The sequence below is a fragment of the Hesperophylax consimilis genome, chromosome 24 (assembly GCF_061612785.1).
Source record: "Hesperophylax consimilis isolate HC1 chromosome 24, BYU_Hcon_1.0, whole genome shotgun sequence".
In the NCBI taxonomy this organism is placed as follows: domain Eukaryota; kingdom Metazoa; phylum Arthropoda; class Insecta; order Trichoptera; family Limnephilidae; genus Hesperophylax; species Hesperophylax consimilis.
In genome coordinates this window covers 21,903,585-21,929,978 of record NC_142859.1, presented here as the reverse complement: position 1 = coordinate 21,929,978, position 26,394 = coordinate 21,903,585, and the positions used below count along the sequence as shown (strand labels likewise).

General features: G+C 32.9%; 1 protein-coding gene across 1 annotated transcript in view; it reads right to left on the bottom strand.

Annotated features, from left to right (window-relative positions):
- Window positions 1-1,508: 1,508 nt before the first annotated feature.
- LOC149412080 (multiple PDZ domain protein-like) overlaps window positions 1,509-26,394 on the bottom strand; it is a 402,130-nt gene continuing 377,244 nt past the window's right edge. Inside the window, exons 23-29 of the mRNA XM_089646295.1 lie at window positions 23,654-23,755; window positions 22,498-22,569; window positions 21,937-22,153; window positions 18,883-19,004; window positions 17,479-17,637; window positions 16,315-16,452; window positions 1,509-11,122 (exon numbers count right to left, since the gene is read on the bottom strand). Of these exons, the coding sequence (XP_089502421.1) occupies window positions 10,952-11,122; window positions 16,315-16,452; window positions 17,479-17,637; window positions 18,883-19,004; window positions 21,937-22,153; window positions 22,498-22,569; window positions 23,654-23,755 (981 nt within the window). The 3' untranslated portion in view covers window positions 1,509-10,951. The remainder of the gene's footprint in view (window positions 11,123-16,314; window positions 16,453-17,478; window positions 17,638-18,882; window positions 19,005-21,936; window positions 22,154-22,497; window positions 22,570-23,653; window positions 23,756-26,394) is intronic.

The window sequence follows — 26,394 nt, the reverse complement described above, 5'->3', positions numbered from 1 at the left end:
TACCTTTCCCTGGGGGCCAAACAAACCAGTGAGTTCATAGTTTAACCTTTCCTTGCCAGTCCTGTTAACTGAGTGAACATGTTTCTTTAAATATACAATACATTTATGTATTGGATTAAGTAATTACAATATATAAATATTTACCGAGTGTATAGCACCAGAGGATGAGGAATTTTTGAACACCCTAAGGAAAGGGTTAAGGCGATGCACTACGTTGTGTACAGAGATGTGCTTTATTTCAAATAAATCCATTTCAAATGGAAATGCAAAATGCAAAATGGGTATTTCCCATTTTGCATTTTAAATGCTTTTCTAAAGACCATTTTGCATTTTAAATGATTTTCTCAATGCATTTTCCATTTTAAATGCTTTTTTACAACATTCTTCCTACTATCTCCACTCATCTTTTTTTCATAAGCCCCAAATATCAGTCGGTCCTCAACCTCGCTATGAGAGATAATTTACATTTGTCAAGTTGCTCCCTGGTAGGAGCCCTGGCAATTGAGTGATACCATTATAAAAAATACTGATTCAAATACTGAACATGGGGCCATGACGCTGTAATATTAAATGTTAGATAGCAGTCTCTATGTTTTTACGTTGGCAACATTAGTCCCGCGCAAATTTTTTGTGGTTTCATAATCTGTAGTGGTGTTTTTGGATTTACCATCATGTAATATGTTTGTTCTACATTGATGTCCATTATTAAATGACAAAATTGTTTAAAAATTCTATAATTATTTTGATTGTTTGACCTGAGAAACCATTTTGCATTTTCAATGCATTTTGAAAATAGGTATTTTGCATTTTGCATTTGAAATGCTTTTCTAAAAACCATTTTGCATTTTGCATTTTTTTGTTTTGTTTTGAAAAGTTTTGACCCATTTCGATTTTGCATTTCAAATGGTTTTGGATACCCATTTTGCACATCTCTGGTCATGTAATATTTTAAATCGAGCCGCTATCAATAACAACCCTTACGTAGATGGCGATAAGGTTTAAATTCCTGCTTAACACCATCCGCCTGTTTTGATTTATGCAAGAAGAAAACATGGCCAAAAAGTGACTTTTATTTTATTTTGTGGATGCTCAGGCATAAATACTTAATTTTTTTTCGATCATTTTATAAATAACTTAATTTGCCACATTATACAATAAAATCATAACCGAAAATGGGTTCGTAAGTAGGAGATTTTGAACTTTAAAGCAGTTTTCATAGGCCTTATACATTATTTTTTTCTGGGCTTATAAAAAGACATATCTAAAAAATACTAGATTATTTCAAAGGCCAAGATGTATTCTACTCGCAATATTTAATTAAAGCATCTGAAACATTTCTAGGCGACCAAATTTTCAAACCAAAAACACATGATTTTGCATTACTACGTATGGCATCGCCTTAAAAAGGATTTGAGTGGCTAAACCGGCAGCAGGAAAGTTTGGAAATATACAGAGTAGGCGTCCAGATTGCCTATCATTTAGAATCAGCATTCATCAGAAAAAAAACGTTTTGCAAGGAATTAAAATGATTTATTTCCATAGTAACAATATAATATGAGGCAAAACTTAAATTGTTTAAACAACACAATATTGTATTGTTTTATAAACAGTCATTGCTACTAACCTTTACATACAAACTATTTTCATTACAGATTTGGTACTGGTATTCATACTCCACACAATAAAAATAATTACTTTTTAATCGAATATATAACAATACAATTGATTTTCACAATAAATATAATTTACTTGAAATAATCAGAAAAATTTTAAAATTCAAAAACATTTCATTAAAAGAAAATTTATATATTTTAAAAAATTTCTGTAAAAATTAAAACACTCATATTATCTATACAAATGATTTAAAACCAAAAAGGTAAAAAAAAAACATTTATCTTTTTGTTCAGTTTTACTGAAATCTGTTTTCAATAATATATACACAAATATTTTTTTTTAAAATAATTTCTTTTATAAAGTGTATTGAGGATTCTTAATTTAATTAATAATATTATGTATAATCATTAATAAATAATGATATTTTATTTAATAAGTACGTTTTTTTCTTTACACTTAAACCAAAACAAAGTAAACAAAAAAGGAATGAAATAGAAATAATATAATACACATTTTTAAACTGATATACCTACCTAATTAATAATGGTAACATTGTGTAACATTATAATAAAAATCGAATTTTGTTTTTTTAATCAAAAATTAAAAATGATTTTTTTTTTCATAATCTGGCAAGAAAAAAATTTCCATGTTGATTTTATGAGGCTTTGTTCACACTAGTAGAATATTTCAGCCATTTCATTACCTACATAATTTATTTTTTTTGCACCTGATAGAAGGAGACTACAATGCATTCCTTAAATTCAGACTAATGTTTAGGTACTGGTAACAGTTTCTCATATAAATGCCGTGATACTGACAAGATCTCAAACAACAGATTCATGCTAGATAAGAACTTGAGTTATAAACATCAACTATTTTAGATTGGCAGCCATCTTGGTTCAAAGTTTAAATTTTTATATTATCATGTTGGTACAAGAGACAAGATTCTATTTTTTTTTTAAATGCATTACTATTTCTTTAAGGTGAGAATGGTTAAAATGTGCGGTTAATATACATGGTAACGCTTGTTCAAGCATAGGTTAAGGACGGGTTGTTTTGCAAAATCTGAACAATTCATCAAATATAAAAGTTGATTTACATGTTTTGTGAAGTTTCTATTTGAGTTTTGTTTTTATATGATTATTTGCCTGTTGATTCACAAAACTGAAATGATGAAAGAACTTGAATGGGACCTTCACAGAACTTGAAAATCAACTATTAAATTTGATGAATTGTTCAGATTCTGCAAAACAACCTGTCCTTAGTGACGTTAAATCTAACATTGTCATCAAATGACCAATCAGCGCTATTTTGTGATTTTTTTACATTGGAAAGGTCCCCGTAAAACACTGAGTTTAGGCAACAATAAGGTTCAATTTGCAGTTTCAGTTTTAAGCAAATAGCAGATGATATCTTACTGTCCCAAGGGAATGAGCTTGTAAGTACAACAAATATAAAAATGAAACATTGTGAACATATTAGAAGTGTTTTAAATAAACTTTGTTTCTAAATTATCTTCAAACTTCATAAATTTGAGCGATCTTTCAAATTCAAAAAACAAAACAAAATGGCGCTGATTGACCATTGTTTGATGACAATGTTATATTTGAATTCTGTAAGACACTCCAACCTAAAACCCAGGTTCTTAATATATTATAATATGTAAAAAGTATGTAGGTAGGTATTCACAATCAGATTAAATTAAATTAAGCTAGTATTGGGGTTAATAGCCTCCCACTTAAAAATTAATAAAAACTCGAAAAAACAATATTGTTATCAATCACATTACAAGCAGGTGTAGGTATTTACAAATTTCACGAAAAAGAAAAATTATTTTTAGATAAATTAAAAAAAAATAATTGACATTTTTCTTTTTTGAAATCATAATTTTATAATATTTTCGTTTGAATCATAAATGTGGATAATTAGATACGGCACTTAGCACCGAATCGTAATGGAACACTGTTTGAAATCATGCATGTATATTATGGTTTGAATCATAGATGTGGATAATTAGATACGGCACTTGGCACCGAATTGTAATGGAACACTGTTTGAAATCATGCATATACAGGGCGTCCGGGGGTAAAGTGCATTAACTTCAGAGGGTGATTCTACACGATTTTAGAAGTAGAAAAGACAAATAACTTTTTTCGAAATTCCAATGTTTTAAGGAAGTTTTTAGGTAAAAAACGTTGAATTGTTTGTATTGGAAAATAAATATTCTTCTATGGAAAAATATTTTAGTATGGGAAAAAAAAGTTTAAATTTCTAAAAAAATTATTTTTCTTTTTTACTTCTACCATCATATAGAATCACCTCCCAAAGTTAGTGTACTTTACCCCCGGACACCTTGTATATTATGGTTTGAATCATAGATGTGGATAATTAGATACGGCACTTGGCACCAAATCCAAATGGAACATTGTTTGAAATCATGCATAAATATTACGGGCTTGCCAACTCTAATAATTAATATACTTCAATGTAACATAATTTTTTTATCACATTTTTAAATGATTTAACCTACGTTTACATTGGAACTTTGGCCAATACTTTTTAATACATGGCCCGAGAAGCTATATAAAAATTGACCTTTCCTTACAATAAAAGTGCAAGTTTTCAAGAAAATTTTTGTATGAAATTTGCCTTTAATAATTTGTAACATAAATTATTTTAGGGTAAATAAATTTTTGGCCGCTTTTTCCTACTAATTAGTTTGGCACTGTCAAAATTCAAGTAAAGCAAAAGAAAATACTTAAAATGACAAAAAAATGAATTAAAGCAGAACATTTTAAAGGCTATACTGAAAAGAATTCATAGCTGGCGCTAATTTAATTATTTCACGAAAAAACAGTTTTTGCAGGTTAAGCTTTAAAATATTTAGATGAATTATTTGTATGTGCCCGTATACAAGCAATATGAATATGAATAAATAGTTTTCCATATAAAAACTCAATTCTTTCCACAGGATTTTAATTTGATTGAATCACCGATACAATATTGTATTTGCTTGTATTTGGATTGAATCATTGATACAATATTTTATTGGTTTGTATTTGCAATGAATCACCGATACATATTGTATTTGGATCGAATCACCGATACAATATTGTATTTGGATTGAATCACCGATACAATATTGTATTTGTTTGTATTTGGATTGAATTACCGATACAATATTGTATTTGGATTGAATCACCCATACAATATTGTATTTGGATTGAATCACCGATACAATATTGTATTTGTATTGAATCACCGATACAATATTGTATTTGTTTGTATTTGGATTGAATCACCGATACCATATTATATTTGGATTGAATCACCGATACAATATTGTATTTGTTTGTATTTGGATTGAATCACCGATACCATATTATATTTGGATTGAACCACTGATACAATATTGTATTTGTTTGTATTTGGATCACTGATACAATAATGTATTTGTTTGCATTTGGATTGAATCACCGATACAATATTGTATTTGGATTGAATCACCGATACATATTGTATTTGTTTGTATTTGGATAGAATCACTGATACAATATTGTTTTTGTATACCTTTCTTGAAGGAATTTAGTTTTTATATGGACAAAACTATTTATTCATATATATATATATTGCGTATGTACAGACGCAAACATATAATTTGCCTTAATATTGTAAAGCATAGCTTGTAAAAAGCTTTTTTAAATAAAATAATTAAATTAACGCCATCTATAAACACATTGATTACAACGAACGTCACGTTTAACCTTAAAGACATAAAATTATTATTTATAAAAAAATTATGTACAACAAAGCAATACTTTAAAATCAAGGATACATTTTCAACTGCAGAAACTCAAAAAAGTTGACAAGTTTTATTTGAGTTAGTCTAAGTAGGCAGCTAAATAGTTACTAAAAGATCAAAAATAAGATTTATTAATTTATATGTTAACTCCACACAGAGACCTTGAAGTTTCCTTCGAGGCCTGACATCTTTGGGGATGCTGTGTGAAGGGTATTTTTTGATGAAAGAAAGGATTGAAACTACATCTTGAAGAGACCTTTGATTTAAGAGGGAGTAAACCAAAAGCCAAAAAAAATTATAATGTGTAAAGCAAAACGTTTTGAGATTTAGAAATCAGTAATCTCGAAAAACCCGAATGAGATCAAAAACTATGAAACTACAAGTTATCCATAGTTATAGATTGCACAAGTAGAGTTGATGCAAACAATACACACATGGGATTGTGTGTATTGGCACACATATATATATATATTTTTTTAAATATGAATATCGCACAATAGTCTCAACTGCTCGCAAACGTCTGAAACCAGTAAGACTATAGCATCCCCAATTAAGGTATATTGTGAGGCTGACGGTAATGGAGGAAGACGAGAGAAGTAGCTGGTTATTCAGATTTGGTGAACAAACACGGATAAAGCCATTTCAAGCAATGTTTTAATTCTGAATGGCGGTGCCTCATCAGGTCGATAACTACTGAGAATGTCTTCCACTCCGAAATGTGGCGCAAATTTACAGTAATTTATCTCAATTAATTTTGAAACTGAGACCTACGGATTAATAGTCCAGAGCCTTACCCCTTGACCATGGAAGCCGTTGAAATGCTGTAAGCAAGCAATGCATCTATGTGCTATCTACGAGTAGGTACTATGTTCGCATCAACTCTTGCTGCATTACCAATACATAATCTATTGTGGGAAATGTTTTTGATTTGTAATATTAAACATACAGGGTTTTCCAATAAGAGGTGTAATTTTGATATTCAAAGAAAAATGCCATTTTTTAATATAAATGATCGAATGTTTATTTCATTATAAAGAGGAAAGTATGTCGTTAATAGTGAAAAATAACATCAGTCAAATGACCACCACGACCACGCCTACAGGACCATATCCATTTCATTAAATTTTCCATAACCAAATCGCAAAGTGGCTGCCTTAAGTCCTCGATAGCCTCACGAATTCCATCTTTGAGGTCTTGAATCGACGCTGGGCTGTTGGCGTAGACCTTCTCTTTCACGTGGCCCCAAAGGAAGAAGTCGCAAGGTGTTAAATCACAAGATCTCGGTGGCCAATTGTGATCACCTCTTCGAGAGATAACACGGTCCGGAAAATTTTCCCGTAAAAGATCAATGGTTTCGTTGCTCGTGTGGCATGTAGCGCCGTCTTGTTGAAAGTAAACGTTGTCCAGATCAATACCATCCAATTCTGGCCATAAAAAATCATTAATCATCTCTCGATAGCTCTTTGAATATTAAAATAACACCACTTATTGGAAAACCCTGTATTTAAAAAAATAAATCTTGGAATAGAAAAAGAAGATTATTGGTCAATTATAAAATTAAAAATTGAAATCTAAGAGATATCTAATCTAAGGTTTTATTTGATGATATTAATTAAATGACCTAGAAATACTGTAAAGAAACTTACAATGAAAAGACACAAAAAATATTAATAATTAATCTCAACAACTAAGTTTTAAATTAATTAAATAAAAATAAAATTATTTATTTCTCAATACTTTAATGGTGCCAGAAGTAAAAGCAAACTACATTAAAAATATAAATAATTAATAAATGTAGGTTGATTTAACAGTAGGTACATTACAAGAAGGTTTCTGAATACATTTTACATTGAAATAATACAACAATGAAACCGAGGAAAGTGTATTATACTTTCAAAATGGGGTCTTGTCCTAGTTTTAGACATTTTTACTATGAATATTTCAAAGGAATTCCACATAGCTGTGCAAATTTCACGACGCCAGGCTCACCAATTGAGAGTTTTTGCTGCTTCAGAAATTTTGTAGTTTTAACAAATTCTTGATTAAATTATTGCATTACTATTTATAAAATGAAGTATCGAAATAATTATAAAAAATTAATGATTTTGGGTATATATTTCCGAAAAAGCCAATTTTTTTATAATATCGTAGTAATATAATATATTGATTGCAATTCAAGGTCACTTTCAAATGATGATTTTCAAAAAATAATTTTGTTTTTCATGTGATACCTCACAGGAACTCGCTATCTGTACTGGGTACAACGAGGGGAACTACATGAAGGAGGGTTAAGGAAGGGGTTGTATGAAGGGATTTGTTAATACTGGTCTTGAAGAGATTTGGATTAAATGACGGATAAAAGAAATGCCAATAGCTTGTTCAACACATAATCTTACATGATAACAAATCTGAGAGACAACTTGTTCTCATGCTGCTGACAACTATTAACAAGCTTTCTGCTTAAAAGCAGCTATATCATTTTTTAAACATGATTGATCTAAATCTGTGTCATCAAAAATAAGAAGTGTTTTTAAAATAAGTAGAAATAACATTAAAAATTAAATTGTTAATGAACATTTAATTAATTAAGAAAATAAAATCAATTTACTCCTTAAGTTACATTTGTTTGAACAATCAATAAAATATCTCCAAGATAATAGTATAAACATAATTTCAGGGGAGTAGGGGAATGCTCTTAATGATTTATTTGCGACATGTTTGCAACACATCTACAATAAGTCTGCAACTTTGCACTTCCGCAACTAGACTGTCGTATGTCAAACTGAGATGATGAAACCCCATAACGAACTGGAACATGGTTTGAAGTCACGCATGTATGGGCTTGACAAATCCATTTAAAATACCTCTATGTGTGTTTGGATAAATAATAATAATATATTAATCAACATGAATCAATGCTATAATTTAATTTAAATTCTGTCTAAAAAAAAATATTTTTTTTAAATTATATGTATCCAAATGCACTAGCAGTAATGCTGCAGTCTATTTGAGGGAGAACGATTGTTTGAAACATGTCTGCGACATGTCCGAAACATGTCTGCAACATGTCCAAAACATATTAACTAGAATAAATACATCTAGATGCTTGTAGATCTAGATGGTTTAATTAAATATACAGGTTTGTGAGTTAAAACATCAATTAGGGACTTTTTTAATGATAATAATAAAAATTTCCTTACAGTATTATATATATTATATCAATAATGAGATTGCAACTTGACAGAGTAGAATTGAGTCAGACTAAATCCAATCCACCTACAATCTATATGCAATACGTTTTTTAAGTTATTTTTAATCTAAGTAATATACTTTAGAATATAAATAACACAAATAGATCACTATTACATTTGGCCTGGTAACCACATAATATTATATATTATGTTAAACCACACCCCATAGAATGTTACAGAAATATAATATGCTTTTATATTCATTAAACATTATACATTGACGATAATTCTTAACAAATTTCATTTAAGTGAATGCTCGAATAACTGAACATATTTTAAAGATTTTTTTAAAAGAAATAAGATGGGTTCAGTTAAAATGATCATACACTGTAGCAGTTCAATTTTGCCCTGCCACTAATTTTATAACAACTGGCATGTTGTTTATGTGACGCATGCTTTATGGTACCTTCTAGAGAGAGCTCAAGACAGAAGTTCGAGAGCAGCAACTTCAGTACTATTCGGGCAGCCAGCTGAGGACGTCGTGACTACAGGGGAGATACGAGCGAGCACTCCAGTCGACAATCTTACGGGCAGCGATGACGCCATCAGCTTGTAGAATTATTACACTGATCATCGGATTGCACCGTTTTCTAAATTTAACAACGCTTTATGCGTAGTTTGGCGTCCTTCACACGTTAAGTCAGGTCAGATAATTTTTATGTCATCACACAAAGATCACACTTCAATGTAATTTAAAAATTCCGTCTGTGCGCTCAGTACTTTGTATTGTCGCTCACCCCAGAGATATAACTAATAATGTTTAAATAGAGTTCTCTTGTTCTATAAGTTGTTGGAATAAATTTAATATTGGATATCTATTCTCTTTTATTATTACAATCTTAGCAATTTTCCGATGTTGGTTCCTTTCAGATATAACCATTAATTGTTACAACGGTGGTTCCTTTTAGCTTTGACAATGGCGGCCCAAACGTGGCTTGTTTAGAGTTATTATTTCAGATCTGTTTCAACACTAGACTCTGAGGTTTTACTCAGGGTCTATGTCATCTTTGGAGATGCTGTGGGACCTGTTTTTGATCTTGAAGAGACCTATATCAAGGCAGAAAACACAAACGTCGACAAGTTATTTCACAAAAACAAGTTGTACAACTTTATTCTTGTGTAATATATACAGAAGAAATTTGTAACATGTTGGCTTTGTGACCCACAACACTGGGCATTGAAATGCTGGTAGAACAAACACAGCTTTCCAAGGTCCATGTTACACTGGTTATTTTCAACACAGTGGAATCCATCAGTTAATTTTTTTAATGTTTAATTACCATTGATCTTTATGTATCTTAATTTTTGGCTGTAAAATAGGCACATCACCTACCACAGAAAATCCACAATTGATTAATATTTCGAAAATATTGGAATATGTGAAAAATAATATACTTCTATAATACATAATATGAACTTTTGTATTATTGTATTTGTATAAAAGAATAACAAAACAGTGGAAACTGTAATATAAACTCTTTGAACTAGTCTAGGGGTTAAAAACATGCATTTTCGGATACCGACAATATTACACTAACAAACAATCAAATGAAAAGATTAAAAATAATTTCTTTTCATAACTTGTATAGTAAAATACTTACTTTCATATGAAATTCACTCACTTCACAAAAATAACATATTAATTATGTCTGCGATATCTCTGTAACATTCCACAATGTGTGGCAAATATTTAACACTTTGAACAAACTTGTCTCTGGCATTATGGTTAGTCAATGTCTGGCCCGGTCAATAGTAGGGTTGTCAATAATGAACAATTTAACCTAGAAATTCAGTAATTGTGGTCCTATCTCTATCAAAGTTTTTTTAAATTTGCAGAACAGAATAGCGTGAGTTTTTATTAGCAGCGATGCTTAGATTCCTTTGACCTGCCAAATTCAGAGTTTAAACTTGTGGTTCTTTATGAAAGATTCCAACAATTTTAACAAAAGAACATTAAGTAGTTAATTTCTCTCTAAAGCACTTAAAGGTAAAGGATTGGTCACACCTGTCACATTTATCTGACAATGAAATTATTTGATGTTTGAATGGTTCCCGTTAACCACCAATTCTCAGCCCGTTTCAATTTTCTATCAGACTATTTAATCATAATTTCATCAAACGCTGAAACGATCCAAGAATAGGCATTTAACAAATTCGCCGCTACTATGAAGGGCCACTAAACAAAATTTTGATTTGTTTTGAGTAACTAGGTTAGGTTTCTAGGTTTCAATGTTCACGTTGAGAACCCTTTGACCATTCAGAGGGCGTGTTTCACGTGCAGAGTTTACCGCGCGAGTTTGTGTCGAGCGACCTTCAAGGTGACCTTGGCCTGTGCGACCTTGAGGGCGGCGGCTGCGTCCTCCACCGTGGCCTCCTTGAGGGACTGGCCTGCCACCGATACGATGATGTCGCCTTTTTGCAGACGGCCGTCTACTTCTGCGGCACCTCCGTGGACCTAGAATATACAAAAATTTATTATAACCATCCTTTCCCTTTCTGAATGGCTCGATACGTTTGCGCCACATAGACCCAGTATCATCATTTGCTTTTAAGCTCGGCTTGATCGTAATATCGAGCTTAGAATATAATCAATATATATGTAGTTCAAAGATATCACTAATATGTATGACTTTATTAGAAGAATGTGTTTCTTTTTTCTTTGCAAAACCAAACTACTGTCATAGCGATTTTTCATAATGGCAACGACCACAGTTTATTTTTACATTTTCATATTGATAGTTACTTGTAAATAGTATATGTTTTGCTGGATTCAGTGCACTTTTACTTACTATTAAAAACCACTGAAAACAAACTGTTATCAAGTTGAAACTTTTAAAATCCCTCCTATAATACCTTACCAGACTATCTTTAATTGATTATCAATCAATATCATCGACATTCCTCAACGTTCGATGAATATAATAATCCATACTAATAATTTCAATAACATGAAAGTATGCAATTATTTAAGTAAGTGACAATATTGGGATGTGTCACTGCTAACGCCTCAGCGCCTAAAAAAGGATAAAATCAAGGATTGTGCGGCCGATTTAGACTGCTTAAAGTTGAGCGAGGAATGTCATACATAGCAAGGATTTGGACCCTGATATACAGGGCCATAAGAAGCCAAAGGTAAGCCCTAAGTGCTAAGTCTAGTATAAAAAATACTAGTTTACAAGAAAAAATGTCCGCACTGAAAGATAAGTATTGATAGGAAGTCAGAAATTCTACATCTTCATCAGTGATTCCCACAGTTGGTGATATCACACCCCTGAGGGCTTTGCCAAGCAGAAATAGTGATGACCTTATCGACAGATCGTACTCATAAAAACGTAAATCTCATCAATTTTAGTTCATTTTGTATTTTCGTGGTTTCTCAACACTCAAATTGTTTGCGGGGGATGAGAAAACATTTTTTTTGCACCCCAGAAGTAGACGGATGCAATTCTAAAACACAAAGTGTTCAGAGAGCCGAAAACCTGTGTGTTTTTAACAAATCTCTCATTATTTCCACAACTATTTTGATTGATAATTGGAAGAAATATACTTCTATTGAGATTTGCTGAAAACAAATGGGTTTTCGGTTCTCCTGAACATTTCGTGTTTTGGAGTCGCATCTGTATGCTTCTCAGGTACAGATATTAAATCATTTTCTATTGTTCTGATATTTTCGGGTAGGCTGTTGAAGTATTTTTTCCCTAGATATATGTAATGATGCTGAGCAAAAGTGGTGTTACATTTTTGTGTTGGCAATATATCTTTTTAACGAGTACGACTTTCAGTTAAAAAGCTGTGATTTTATTTTTCTTTAATTGTTTGAGTTATTATGTTTTTTTGGACAAGATCATTAAATTTTAATTTATTTATTTATTTATTTATTAACGGACATCATCCAAATTACAAAATAATAACACGAATAAAGTAAAATGAAAAATACAGGAGTAGACAAAGGTACATGAAAGCAAACACATATGGTAGATATAATATAAGAAAATAAAGTGACAAGTCGAATCAAGTCAAGACTACGCCGTGGGTCAGGACCACAGGACACTTATAATATTCCGTCACTTGTTTAGCGACTGGCAAAAATCATTCAGACTTATCCCAAAAAAGTTAAGGTTTTGACTTGAGTTAATACTTTAAATTCTTCAAAAATTAGGTTCGTTGGATAATCTCTTGGTTATTTCAATATTATTTTTATAATTAGATGTTGTACAATTTCTACAGGGAGTAGATTTGTTTTGTATGCAGCTCCCCAGCTGATTAAAGCGTATTGGAGATTTGATTGTACTAAAGCGTGGTAGACTGATGTTAGAATTTCCAATGAGAGAAAATTTCGAATTTTAAAAAATTTACAAATTAATTTACTTATTTTGTCGACGGTTTGGTTGATTTGATCTTTCCAGTCTAGGTTTTCTATTATTATTCCTAAGTATATGATTTAATTTGAAATTTTCAATGTGGAACAGTTTATTGTACAGTTTTTTTTATTATGTTTTTTTAAATTGTCATGTACAATTATGTCAAAATTTTGTAAAACGTCATTTGATTTTATGGCAAATGGTATAACGTGAGTTTTTTCGCTATTTAGAGATAGTAAGTTTATGTCAAACCGGTATATGCTGACCACGTGTGCCCAGTAAAATTTAACACTTTCCCGACATAATTACTAATTCCTGATGATCTCAAACTGTGCCCGTGGTATTGTTCTCAGGCGCAAAGCTTTCACTTAGAACAAATTTCACTTCGTTTCATTTTTACACTCAAAATAAATATGACATATTTATCAAAATATCCCACTTCGCGGCCATTTTACATCGTACTTTTGGCCGGGAACTTGATGGGAGTCGCTATATGCACAGCGACTAATCGACAGGGGGCGTGGCCAACATATCCGAGCATACCCGAAGTGAAGTATAGGTATAAAAGGGACACTTTTTTTGAATCACAAACCACGTTACACAAACCTAGCGTAGCCGCTAAACTAATTGAAAACTGGGATGTTTTTCTTGCCTGGACGCGAGCAGGCGGTATTAAGGGGACACTTTCTTTTGAATCACAAACCATGTTACACAAACCTAGCGTAGCTGCTAAACTAATTGAAAACTGGGATGTTTTTCTTGCCTTGACGCGAGCAGGCGCTATAAAGGGGGCACTTTCTTTTGTATCACAAACCATGTCACACAAACTTAGCGTAGTTCTAAAAAGGTTTGTTTACATTATATTATTACAACGCCATTTCTGACGTTTCGTTTTACCGCCCACCGCGTTTCACTGATTTTGCAACTCGGAACACCTCGGGTATGCTCGGATATGTTGGCCACGCCCCCTGTCGACTAGTCGCTGTGCATATAGCGAAATCAACATGGCCGCTTATAATTTGTTTATAAATGTCGATCTCAAACTATTTTCTGTTTTTTCCATGTTTTTCCTTTATTATTTCAACTAAAATGAAGCATAATACGTTTGCCCCAAGGTAAGTTCATAATTACTTCTCATCCCGTCGAGATTTGGCTTTAATTTGACAATTTTAGCGCAAAAACAGTGTAGGCACTGATAGACAGCATGTTCCGTCAAACCAGTATTTAAGAGTGTTTATGTCTTCTGTTGCTTTTAGTTTTACTAATTTCCATGTATTGTCACTTTCAATGATGACTGTATCGTCAGCATAGAGGTTATATTGCCATGAAGTGTTTGAGAAAATATCCCGTTTACATATAAGGTAAATAATATTGTATCCAGTACCGTTCCTTGTGGGATTCCATAATTAGATGTATCTTCATTGTTATATATATAAGGAACTGAAAAGAAAAATAAATTACAATAACGAGATACACGGACACGGGACGAGAAATTCTAAGCAAATTAGATTGCCAACAAGAAAAAAAACAAGCACCCAAAAATCTCTGATGTACCAGGCCGTTCAACTCTATAACAAAATCCCGAAGGAAATTGCTGTGATAGAAAATATTAATAAGTTCAAAAATGAATTAAGAAAATATGTCTATCTCAATTATTAATGTTTCTTTTTTGTGACTTTATTGAAATATTTAAAGAAAGATTATGTTTGCCAAACAATGTACATGTTTATATGTTTATAAAACTATTAGCACACACGAAGATGTGAGCTAACTTAAGATTAATGAATAAATAAATAAATAAATATACATTGTTTATTTTGACATATTGAGGGCGATTATTATTATTAGTAAATATGGTAAAATTTCGATCGCGCTGGCCTCGCTTATTATGAATATTTTTTAGATAAAACCTTTAGATTCACCTTAATTACTGTACGACACAACTTTTAACCTTCGGGGCGGTGGAAGATATTGCAATAAAAATTTCAATTAAGTAAAATTAAAATTAGCTTTCGTTTTGTGAAACGAGGCCGTCCATTTTCAAACTTTATTGTCAAATGTCATTTTGTTTTGTTGGTATTTCTGTTACTATAGGACAAAACGAACGGCTAGAAGTGGCTAGAAACATAATCGCGCGGGCGTTTTTTTTTAATGTTAAAAAATTCCGTCAAATTAGTATTTACCTAATATGCATGCATTGTGTGCGTTGTGATTGAATTTGATTAGCTGGATTTTATTTTTTTACGTTCAAATTTTATTTAAGTTAACTATTTCTGCGATGTTGAGCGGCTTAGTCATCGAACATCGCAGAAATAGTTAACTTAAATAAAATTTTAACGTAAAAAAATAAAATCCAGCTAATAAATTGAGCGGCTTAGTCATCGAACATCGCAGAAATAGTTAACTTAAATAAAATTTTAACGTAAAAAAATAAAATCCAGCTAATAAATTTCAATCACAACGCACATAATGCATGAATATTAGGTAAATACTAATTTGACGGAATTTTAAAACATTAAAAAAAACGCCCGCGCGATTGTCTCTAGCTACTTCTAGCCGTTCGTTTCGTCCTATAGTAACAGAAATACCAACAAAACAAAATGACATTTGACAATAAACAAATAAAGTTTGAAAATGGACGGTCTCGTTTCACAAAACGAAAGCTAATTTTACGTAATTGAAATATTTATTGCAATATTTTCCACCGCCCCGAATGCAAAAAGTTGTGTCGTACAGTAATTAAGGTGAATCTAAAGGTTTTATCTAAAAAATATTCATAATAAGCGAGGCCAGCGCAATCGAAATTTTACCGTAAATATTTACCGTTTACATATCGGTTTTCAATTTAGTTTTGGCTTCTTATTATTGTGTTATTGTGTATATGTGTAATGTGCATGTGTGTTTTAGTAAACTACAAGGAAGGTCGCGGAGCAGACGTCAGTTCGTCCACAGGAACTATTCTAATTTCGAGCTTTAAAAAAACTGAAAAATTTTTTGTTTTATAAATTTCTTTAAGTTAAAATAATTCATTAATTCTAATGAAAACAAATTTTCAACAACTTTTCTCTGGAAGTAGGTTTTGTAAATATCCTGTGGTGATATACCCCATCTTCCCCTTATGAAGAATCGCCACTGGAAAAAAGTTTCCCAGGACTCAGAAAATGTTAAATATTACTGCTTTTACTTTTGATTACAGGGATTAATTGAAATAAAACGGTAATTTTCTGGAGCGAAAACAGACTGGTTAAATATTAACATAACCTCAAAATGTGACATTTCAACTCACCAGTTCAGATATGTAGACACCTGGCGGAGGTTTCTTGGCCATGATGGTCAGCCCCACTCCCTTGCCAGGCTTCTTCACGAGGTCCACCTCGATCTCCGTAAAGGCCACTGTCTCTGGTCTTAGGACTAGCATCCTCATCTGAAATTCACAAACATGAGGTGAGTTTTGGCTTTTTATTAGTAGCTTTATGATACAAAAGGTCATAAATGAAAACACCTAACGACTTACAATACCCAAGTCAGTTTGCCAATCCAAATACCTTACATTAATAATTATACACTCATTAGGCCAATTAGGTTTAAATTTGCACATGATATACCTATTCAGTTATTTGTAATTTTCTGTGAAATGAAACTCGAGAAAAATATATAAATCAAAACACACAGTAGAACTTCGGTGCATACATATTAAATATTGCAGATCGTAAACATCGAGGGTTTATTTTTAAATAGCATAAATAATGTTCCCGAGTTCAGTACATCTCGAGAATATGTTACGTTCTTTTATGCAACGCTCTCTGAGAAATAACTTGTTTGATAAACAAAACAGATTAGTTCAGGTGGCTAAAAGAAGAACTAACGAAAAAACAAATTGTTTTTACTCAAAGATTTTTTAAATTACAAACGACACCTCCAACTGAATGGATAAGTCTGTCATTCTGTAATTATTATTCTATTTAGAAACTTAACTTATTATCATGCAATGAGTAAGAAAGTTGTAAGCAAAGATGTAGGTTGAAAAAAACCCAAGTATTCAGATGTAGTCACTAAAAATATAAAACTGTAAAAAGCTATGTTTTTTCAAAATCTCGGAATAAAACTAATATAAAATCTGTATAAAAAACAAATCCACATCAGGATATCGATATACACAGATTTGAAACGAAATCATAAAAAAAATAATATACATACAACTAATTCAGTTTTATACGTTTTTTCATACCTTCCACAGAAAAACCCCTAAAAAAATCTGTAAGTATGTAATATTACAAAGGAAAAATTTTAATGAAAATCAAAAACATAAAATGCATTATTTTTTATTCCTATATTATTGCATGGGATGGGAAAAGTCAAGGATTCTAATGAGAACTTGTGTTACCTTTGTTGACCATGCTACTTGAAAACTGTGTAAAAACAGAAATAACCATTTTACAAAATAACCTACCCTTGGTAATGTTTGTTTGATGAGTGACAGCGCTTTCTCATTCTTCATCTCCGGGGTGATTTTCACCCCATTACAGTCTAAGATCTGGTCTCCGGGTTTTAGTCTTCCGTCCTTTGCTGCTTTGCCATCAGGGTATACCTCAAGGATCACCATGCCACCCTAGAGAATAAAATGCATATTGTCTTTTAAGAATATAAACCAGGAGACATTGGCAAATACCCCTGGTGAACTTCATTAAAGGACTGATGAAATTGAAACTAGTCTGGTACAGTCACAATACTCTCATAAACCAGTCACAATACTGTTTTTGTGCCGGAAGTACCGATCGGTCACAAAAAGTTTCTACCTGTAGAGTGCCGCCATGGCTGATAGGCCCAATCAAATAAAATCTTATTCGATTGGGAACAAAATAAACAATGAGTTCTTGTTTTTCGTTTCGTAAAAACAAACCATTTGAAAATAATAACAAAGTTACTACTGCGTCATATTGATAGGTGGGTCTAATCCCAGCACTGCAAAGAATGTGAGAGGGCACCTGGAATGAGACAATCCAAAGTACTCATAAAAGGACCAGACCTTAGACGAACCAAGAAACTACTCGATATGGACAGAAACTCGCTGAGGGAACTGGTAGGACTACTAACGGGACACTGCCATCTCAGGAGACATATGCAGATATTGGGAGTGGAAAACAATAGATGCAGGAAATGTGAAGAGGATGAAGACCTATGGTGCCAATGTCCTGGCCTTGTGGGAACTAGGCTCAGATACCTGGGGAGACATACAGTAGAACCAGAAGACATAGCCACATACCCAATGACAACCCTGGTGAAATTTATTAAAGGGACTGGGCTGTTGTTAAAGGATTGAAGTAAAATGGGAGATAGCACAATGGGCCTATGGCCTAAGTGCTCACGGGAACTACGTGTAAAACGTCTCCTCTTTTAAAAAAAAAAAAAACTACTTTGTCATTCTTCAACGCGTTTAGTTTGTCGTGTGTTTTCTCTATTTTTTATTGTGAAAAACACTTTTCTGAGAAACTACTTATAGTGGATCACATTCTATTTATGTAAATATTTAAACACATTTTCTGGTAAGACAGTACATGTTAAAAAACATAATTTTCCAAAAAACAAATTATTATGAAAATAGAATCAGCTGGCGCACAGCGTGCAGAGCAAACATTTGACATCGGCACACCGCGGAGGCAGTCACAGTCACTGTGGGTATATGAAGTACATATTAGGTCTATAGGACTCAGTATTGTGAGAATGTTCCCGTGGCAGTGTCCCTACGGCACATCTGTGCTGAACCAAGTGACTCCCGCTGTCGTTGCTTGAAGAAGAATATATAATTAATTAAAAAATACATTTTATGTAGTCAATCATTTCAGGTTTAACTTACAGGCAACAGAGTGTCCTGTCCTCCGACCACGTGGATGCCAAGTGGTTTACTCTCGGTGGCAATATCAATAAGGGTTTCCTTGCCAGGGTTTATGGCTGCTGTAGTTGGATCAGCTATCGGTTCTGCGAATCAATCAAATAATTATCAATTAGTACTTTACGTAACACATGACTAGTCTGATAAGGGAACTAAGTTTTAAAAAAAGCAGTGTATTAATCATTTTAAATTAATAATAATTTAAACGCTACATGACACGTATACATCATAATTATCTTATTTATAAAGCACAAAATCGGTATGCCTTTATGGCTCACTAAAAACCTTCAGCGTTGAGTTCTGGCATCATCAAATTAATATGAATTACAATGACGATACAGTATTTCAGATCTCAGCATGATTTTCAAGATGAGCTATAGAGCTTTGAAATATCTGAGACACAATCGGACACTGCTTTCTGTAGGCGAAACAGCTGTCACACCAAATAATCAATAAACAAGCTAAACTTAAAAATTCATATTTGATTTATATTTCATTAAAAAAAAAAATAGTGGAGTTCGTGAAAAATATATACTTATTTATATTTATGGTCGGTTGGTTTTATTACACACTAGATGGCACTGCTAAAATTACAGACTCAAATTGATTGAAGATTCCTCCACCAAATGTGAACATTGATTAACTGCCATTAATTTGTCTCTAGGGCAACCCATTAGTTTTATTTGATGTTTAGTTAAGGGATAGTTTGAGGCTCTTATTGGTAGCACATTAATCCTCATTAAATATTTGTTTTGTGGACGGAGTTCACTATTTATTGATTGTATACATGAGGTCCCATAATCATTATTCTTAATAAAAGAGACATTCGTAGAAAAGAAAAGGGATGTAATTTTTTTAATAGTTTCCGAGTTTGTCCCACAGTCGGGAAGGAATCGACATAAACCAAACAAAACCCCGTAGATCACACTATGTAGGAGGTTTTGCATAAACCGAGTGCGACCCGTAGGACGACAAGCTTTGATAGCAATATTTAACATGCCGTGTGTGTATTTGGCAAGTACAGGTGAGTTTATACAAGTCATACTAAGCAAGTAGGAACCTTTTATTTATTTATTGTAATATTTTATACACCCATAAGGCTGTGTTACGTTGGGTACATGAAATGGTTACAATTTTTTATACAATGGTAGCATACAATTTTTTTTTACCTATTTTCCGATTTTATGTCCGGGTTAAATCTTCCCCATAGGAAAAACTAAATCCTTCCACACACTTTTTTTTATTGGAAAATAATTCACCGACTCTAGATATTTTCATATCAGAGGGTTCGGCTCGGTAGAACTCCTAACAGGGCCTATAAATCCTACTGATCCCTCAACATAAATATCTAAAAAATCTTTCGTTATCCTACATCTATTTAAAATGACTGATTTTTGCATTTTTATATATAAATTTTTTGATAGATCTAATACGCCTAAATTTTTAATGAGAGAGCTAGGTATAATGCCAGTAGCCGAAATAACGAATGGTAATATTTTTATAGTCTGAGAATGCCAAATTCTTTTTGCCAATGAATGCCAATCTCATTTCCTAAATCTGTGTATTTTCTTATTTTTTCATCAACAGATTTTTGAATATTACAGGTATTTGGAATAGCGACATCAATGATATAAGTTATTTTTTTAAATTTTGTCATGTAAAACTATATCGGGTCTATCTTTGATTATATGCTTCCTATAATTTTTAGTACTAATGACTCTATCCTGAATGGCAAGCATAAATCTTTCAAATTAAATTTGATTTTATTTTATTTTAATCAAATTTGAAATTACTTACAATACAATATGTAAGTAATAATAACAGATTACAATTTGATAAAAATAGATATATAAACTTGTCTGAAATAATATTTTGACATGAAAAAATCGTTAGATGGAATTAGTTATGTTAAAAATATAGATATCATTTGTAGGCAAGGAATTGTCGAATCTGCTTGATAAGTTCTTTGTGGATAGTGATATTTAAATATGTCCTTAAGCCTAGTGTATCGCGTAGGTACTCTTACGGCTAGATTCAGGAATTCAAAAAGTCGAGCTCCTGATTTACAATTTAAAAAAAGAAGCAGGTGTCACTTGTCCTTCTTCGATTCTTAAAGCGACATACGACTCTAATAACGGGGGTTTGGTCGATGCTCACATTTAAATTATTTCTGATGAACATATTACTAAAATCTCAAATATTTCTAGAGGGATCCCTACGGATGTGAGTTATTTTTATTTGACATCAATAAAAACAGGACCTTACCTTTAAAATATTTTATGTAAAACAGTTTGAAAATTTTATAAAACGTTTTACAACTGATTTAATTTTTCTAGATGATGAATTAGTAACTTTCCGAGGATCCCTTTAGAAACATTTGAGAATTTAGTAATACATTCATTAAAAATAATTAAATTAAACCCCACGGAAAGATCGATTTTCGAGGCCTGCTCGTGCAAAGTTGACCGTGGGTCCGTCCTTTACCACTTACCAAGGTTACCACTTTATTTTAGAGATTTGACATTGCAAATTCAACCGCAGGTCTGTCCAATACACCAGAGCCGCATATATTTTTGTGCACGGCTGCTTAACTTACGTTGCTTTGAGATTCTGGTTTTATTTTAGGGTATTGTCTCGTCTTAAGCGTAGCAGGTAGTAAGAGTAGCAGGATTGACACATTATGTATTATTCTCAACCGAAATTTAGAACCTACATTTATAGGTGCATTTTGAATACTCGTACAGTTGACAAAATGTCACCTCTAAGAGGACCAGGGGTATGTTTTATCGATAGCAGTTTGGTCATTGTCAGATTAGGCTAGTTCCCTTAGCAGACAAATGAAAGCCGATAAAAGTGAGGGTAGCCTAGTTACCTTTAGCAGGCAACGCAAGCGACTTGTCGGCCGGCATGTAAGTTGATAGTTTATAGTTAGGTTAGGATGGGGCAAGTTTGACAATTATCAGTTATGTCAATGAATTGCTCTAGGACAGCTGATATTAGTGAGGTTAGCTTAGTTACCTTTAGCAGGCGACGCCAGGGACTTGCCGGCCGGCGTGTTCGGCCTTGAGGGATGCGCGGAGGGGGGCCCGCGCAGGGTGGAGGGGGTGGCGGCGCGCGCGGGGGCCGCGGGTTCCGGGGCCAGTGAGGGTCCACCTTCTGCCTCGTCGCCCTTCTTGTTGGGGTTGCACACAGTCAGCACTACCACCCCCTCGGTCTTCTTGAGCATGGAGGCCGCCTGCAAATTCAATTAAATTTACATTAGAAGGGCTCTATGAAAAAACATATAAGGAAAAAAACCAAAATATATTTTTATCTTGATTTGTTTTATTCTGTACTCCATTATAAGAGACAGTTAAGTCAACAGTCACATGCCTTTAAAAATTCAAACAGATTCAAAACACAATATGATTTGAGGATTTGCAGAAGATTGATCCCTGCTTCCTTGGCTATTCAATTCATATGATTAAGATTTTTTTATTGCAAATGAACACAATATTTACCGCTAAATTGTGTTCTGATTTTTTTTTTCAAAGTCGATAAGGACTATCGACCCTAATGTAAGTAATACAAGATTTTTACCGTGTCATAGTTGGATCCTAGGAGAGTATCTTTGTTTACAGCGAGGATCATGTCCCCTATCACGAGGCCTGCCTATAATGAAAAATAAACACCATTAGGAATGCGTAACAATGTAAAAATTAAACATAGCAGCAGAACAGTTATATAGATAACCTTCCCGTTGTCAACAGGGATACCAAAAATCTCTGAAATTAATCTCCTTAAAATATAATTATTTTTAAATAGAGACCTTATAGAGAAAGACTACCACGGCCTTTCTAGTAATAAGTCAGTTTTATCGCTGTTCCGACCTTACACTGTGTTACATTTGCACCGCGTTTATAAGCGGGTTAATGTGTAAGCCATAAGAATAATTTACAATAAAATTTATGAATAAATAATGATAAAATGTACGGGGTAATTGAGTCACCCCTCATGGAAACCACAGTTTTGTTTCTTAGCATGCCGAACGAAGGCTAAGGCACCGAAAATCTTGATCAAGTGCTTCATTTACTTAAGCACGTCCTCTTGTTTTGAACGTCAAGTGTGCCAAATTTCATCAATCTCGGAATAAAACTGATAGATTTTATTTTTATATTTTATTTTATATTATAGAAACAACTAGTACATGATTTACAGAAATTAAACAATATACAGGAATAAGGTAATTCTTGTTGGGTACCTATGATATGTTTCCTTGTAATGTCTGCTAAGTGGTATGTTTATGACCAGGTAACGTGTGTAGTATGTAGGTGTGTGAGAGTGAGAGTGTGTGTGTGTGTGTGTCTATATGTGTCTGTGTGTAAGCGCATTGAACAGTAAATAAATTATTGACATGATGTCACGTTTGAATTTGGGCAGTGAATCGGAAAAAATGTCAATGTGAGAGTTTAGACAAAATTATTTAAAATATGAAGAGCTCGGTTAATTGGCGAATTAGATGCTGCATAAAATATAAAAAAAAACAAAACCACGCCTTCCGCCACAGACACAATTGTTTATATAAATAGATAGATAGATGTTATCAATGCTTCTTTTTAACAACTTGTAATTTGTAGAAAATGAAATACTAATGCTCTGAAGTATAGTCAATTGATGCAGGTATTTTTTAAACATCTACGAATAGTCGACAGGGACAGACAACTTGCACTAAAACATTAAAAGTAGCACTATTTACCTGTTCCGCAGCACTTCCTTCCTGAATATCCGATATGAATATACCCTGGCCAACTTCTGCATGCCGGCCCTCTATGATCATGATGCCCAGGCTCTGTGTACCCTGAAAAATAAATTTTAAAATTATTATTATTAAAAAACCCACATAATTCTTTAAAAAAAAACACAATTCTTATTATCAGTAAATATAATGATTTTATTTAGTGAGGTTGTCACTCAAGGAATTGATCGGGGTTCAATTTTCGACCGTGGCAATTAAAAAAATATGTATATAAATTCCTAAATATTCAAAAATCTGTTTCTGAAAAAACAATAAAATACACAGATTTAGGAAATGAGATTAAAAGAATTTGGCATTCTCAGATTATAAAAATATTACCATTCGTTATTTCGGCTACTGGCATTATACCTAGCTTTCTCATTCAAAATTTAGGCGTATTAGATGGTTCCATGATAATTCATCAAAATGACAATTCAACACACATATAAAAAATGCTATAAAGTTATAAAAAGTGATGAAACAAAAATTGGTGTAAATAGTTACATATGTCACCTATTTAATCTAGTTTTTGTTTTATCACTTTTCATAACTTTATAGCACTTTTTATAGGTGTGTTGAATTGTCATTTTGATGAGTTATCCTGTCACCGTATTAGATCTGTCAAAGAATTTATATATAAAAACGCAAAAATCAGTCATTTTAAATTTTATATTGAGGGATCAGTAGGTTTTATAGGTCCAATTAGAAGTTCTACCGAGCCGAACCCTCTAATATGAAAATATCTGGAGTCGGTGAATTATTTTCCCATTTGATCTCTGGTTAGTGGATGTGTTGTTCTTGTATTTATTAAGCTTATATGTATAATGCACTTGCACAACGTGGATTGACTAGCTGATCATTTGTGGAAAAGTGTGTAAAAGGGTTTAGTTTTTCCTGTGGGGAAGATTTAACCCGGACATACAGTCGAAAATTTAGTTAAATATATATCTTTTAAAAGTCATTTTTCACAGGTCACGTGAATTTTCACGGATCTGCGGTGGTTAAATAATCGACATGACATTAATTGCAAGTTGCAACCCAGGCGGAAAGTTGTGTGAAGCCATTGACCTAAAGGCCCCATTTAACGCAACGAAATTTGATATTTCGAAAAAAAATTTTTTTTACAACGTTTTGTCTTACATAATGGGGCACCTACGGAACTGGACATATCACGTCCAATATGTTACAGGCATTCCTCTGTCTATCGGAACCTCGTTTTAAGGTGTGGAGATTTCAGAAAAAAACCATTTTCAAACATATTACACGGTTATTATACAGTTGGCGAAAAATTGACTTGGTGTGCTAAGGTTGGCACGCCAGTCTGAAAAAATATTATTATTATTTGGAATCAATCAAATAATATACAACAGATAAAATAAAAATATAAAATTTTAAAAAAATTGACCAGTAAAACACAATACCGAGAATTTTAATATTTCTTTCAAAACGTAAAAAAAAACTATTATTTTGGTTTGACTGACGATTGAAACTTTCTACCCAGTAAATGTTGTCGACAACTCTTTCAATCTCACCAATAATGCCTTTCGGATGGGACTGACAATTATTTCGTATATCAACTGCTGTAATGTCATCCGATGTCAGAGAAATACGCGTGTGTGTACGTTATTGCCACCGAGATAGAATGATACAGAGTTTTCCAATAAGAGGTGTTATTTTGAATAGCCCGCTATTTCGGTAGATGTTACTTTTGAAGCTGTCATTTTTTAACATTTGACAAGTAGAAACTACGTTATTAATAAAAATGGAACGATACACGCTTCAACAACGCATTGAAATTATTAAAATTCACTTGAGTGAATCAAATGCAAATCATCTTGAGTGATGAGGCCCATTTCCACCTCAGTGGCTTCGTCAACAAGCAAAATTGTCGCATCTGGGGCTCGGAAAACCCAAGAGTGATTGTTGAAAAGCCTCTCTATCCTCAACGTGTGACTGTTTGGTGCGGTTTATGGTCTGGCGGAGTCATTGGACCTTACTTTTTTGAAAATGAGGCTGGAGCAACAGTTACGGTGAATGGATTGCGCTATCGAGAGATGATTAATGATTTTTTATGGCCGGAATCGGATGGTATTGATCTGGACAACGTTTACTTTCAACAAGACGGCGATACGTGCCACACAAGCAACGAAACCAATGATCCTTTTCGATTGAATATCAAAATAACACCTCTTATTGGAAAACCCGTAGAATGCATCGTAATCGACAACGAGTCTGTCGAGAAGAGTGTTAATTTCCGATTACAAGATTTACATTCATTCATTATCGAAAATAAAATAAAAATTCAAATAGATTAAGAAATACAGTTGCATTAAACAGCTGATTCAAAGATATTTATATAGATTTTTTCAACTCAGAAGTAGCACGTGTCTTTATGACATCGTAATCGCAGACCAAACCGGACATCCGTTGAGTCCGCTCCTGTGCACGCGATATTTACGTCTCGCATCAGTCAATAGTCCAGACTTCGGATTTAGGATTGCAGATTGTTGATTGCTGATTGCGAATGGCAAATTGTTGATTGACTCAAGTGGGCAATCAAGGATCTGCTGATTTGTGCATCCGGTAATAAGGAAATCAGGATGTGGGGCAAAATTGACCAGTCAAGACACTCGGATTCTGCAGGATTCATTCGCAAGGATGTTTGCTGCAATACATCTTTTGTTCACGCCATATTTGTGACA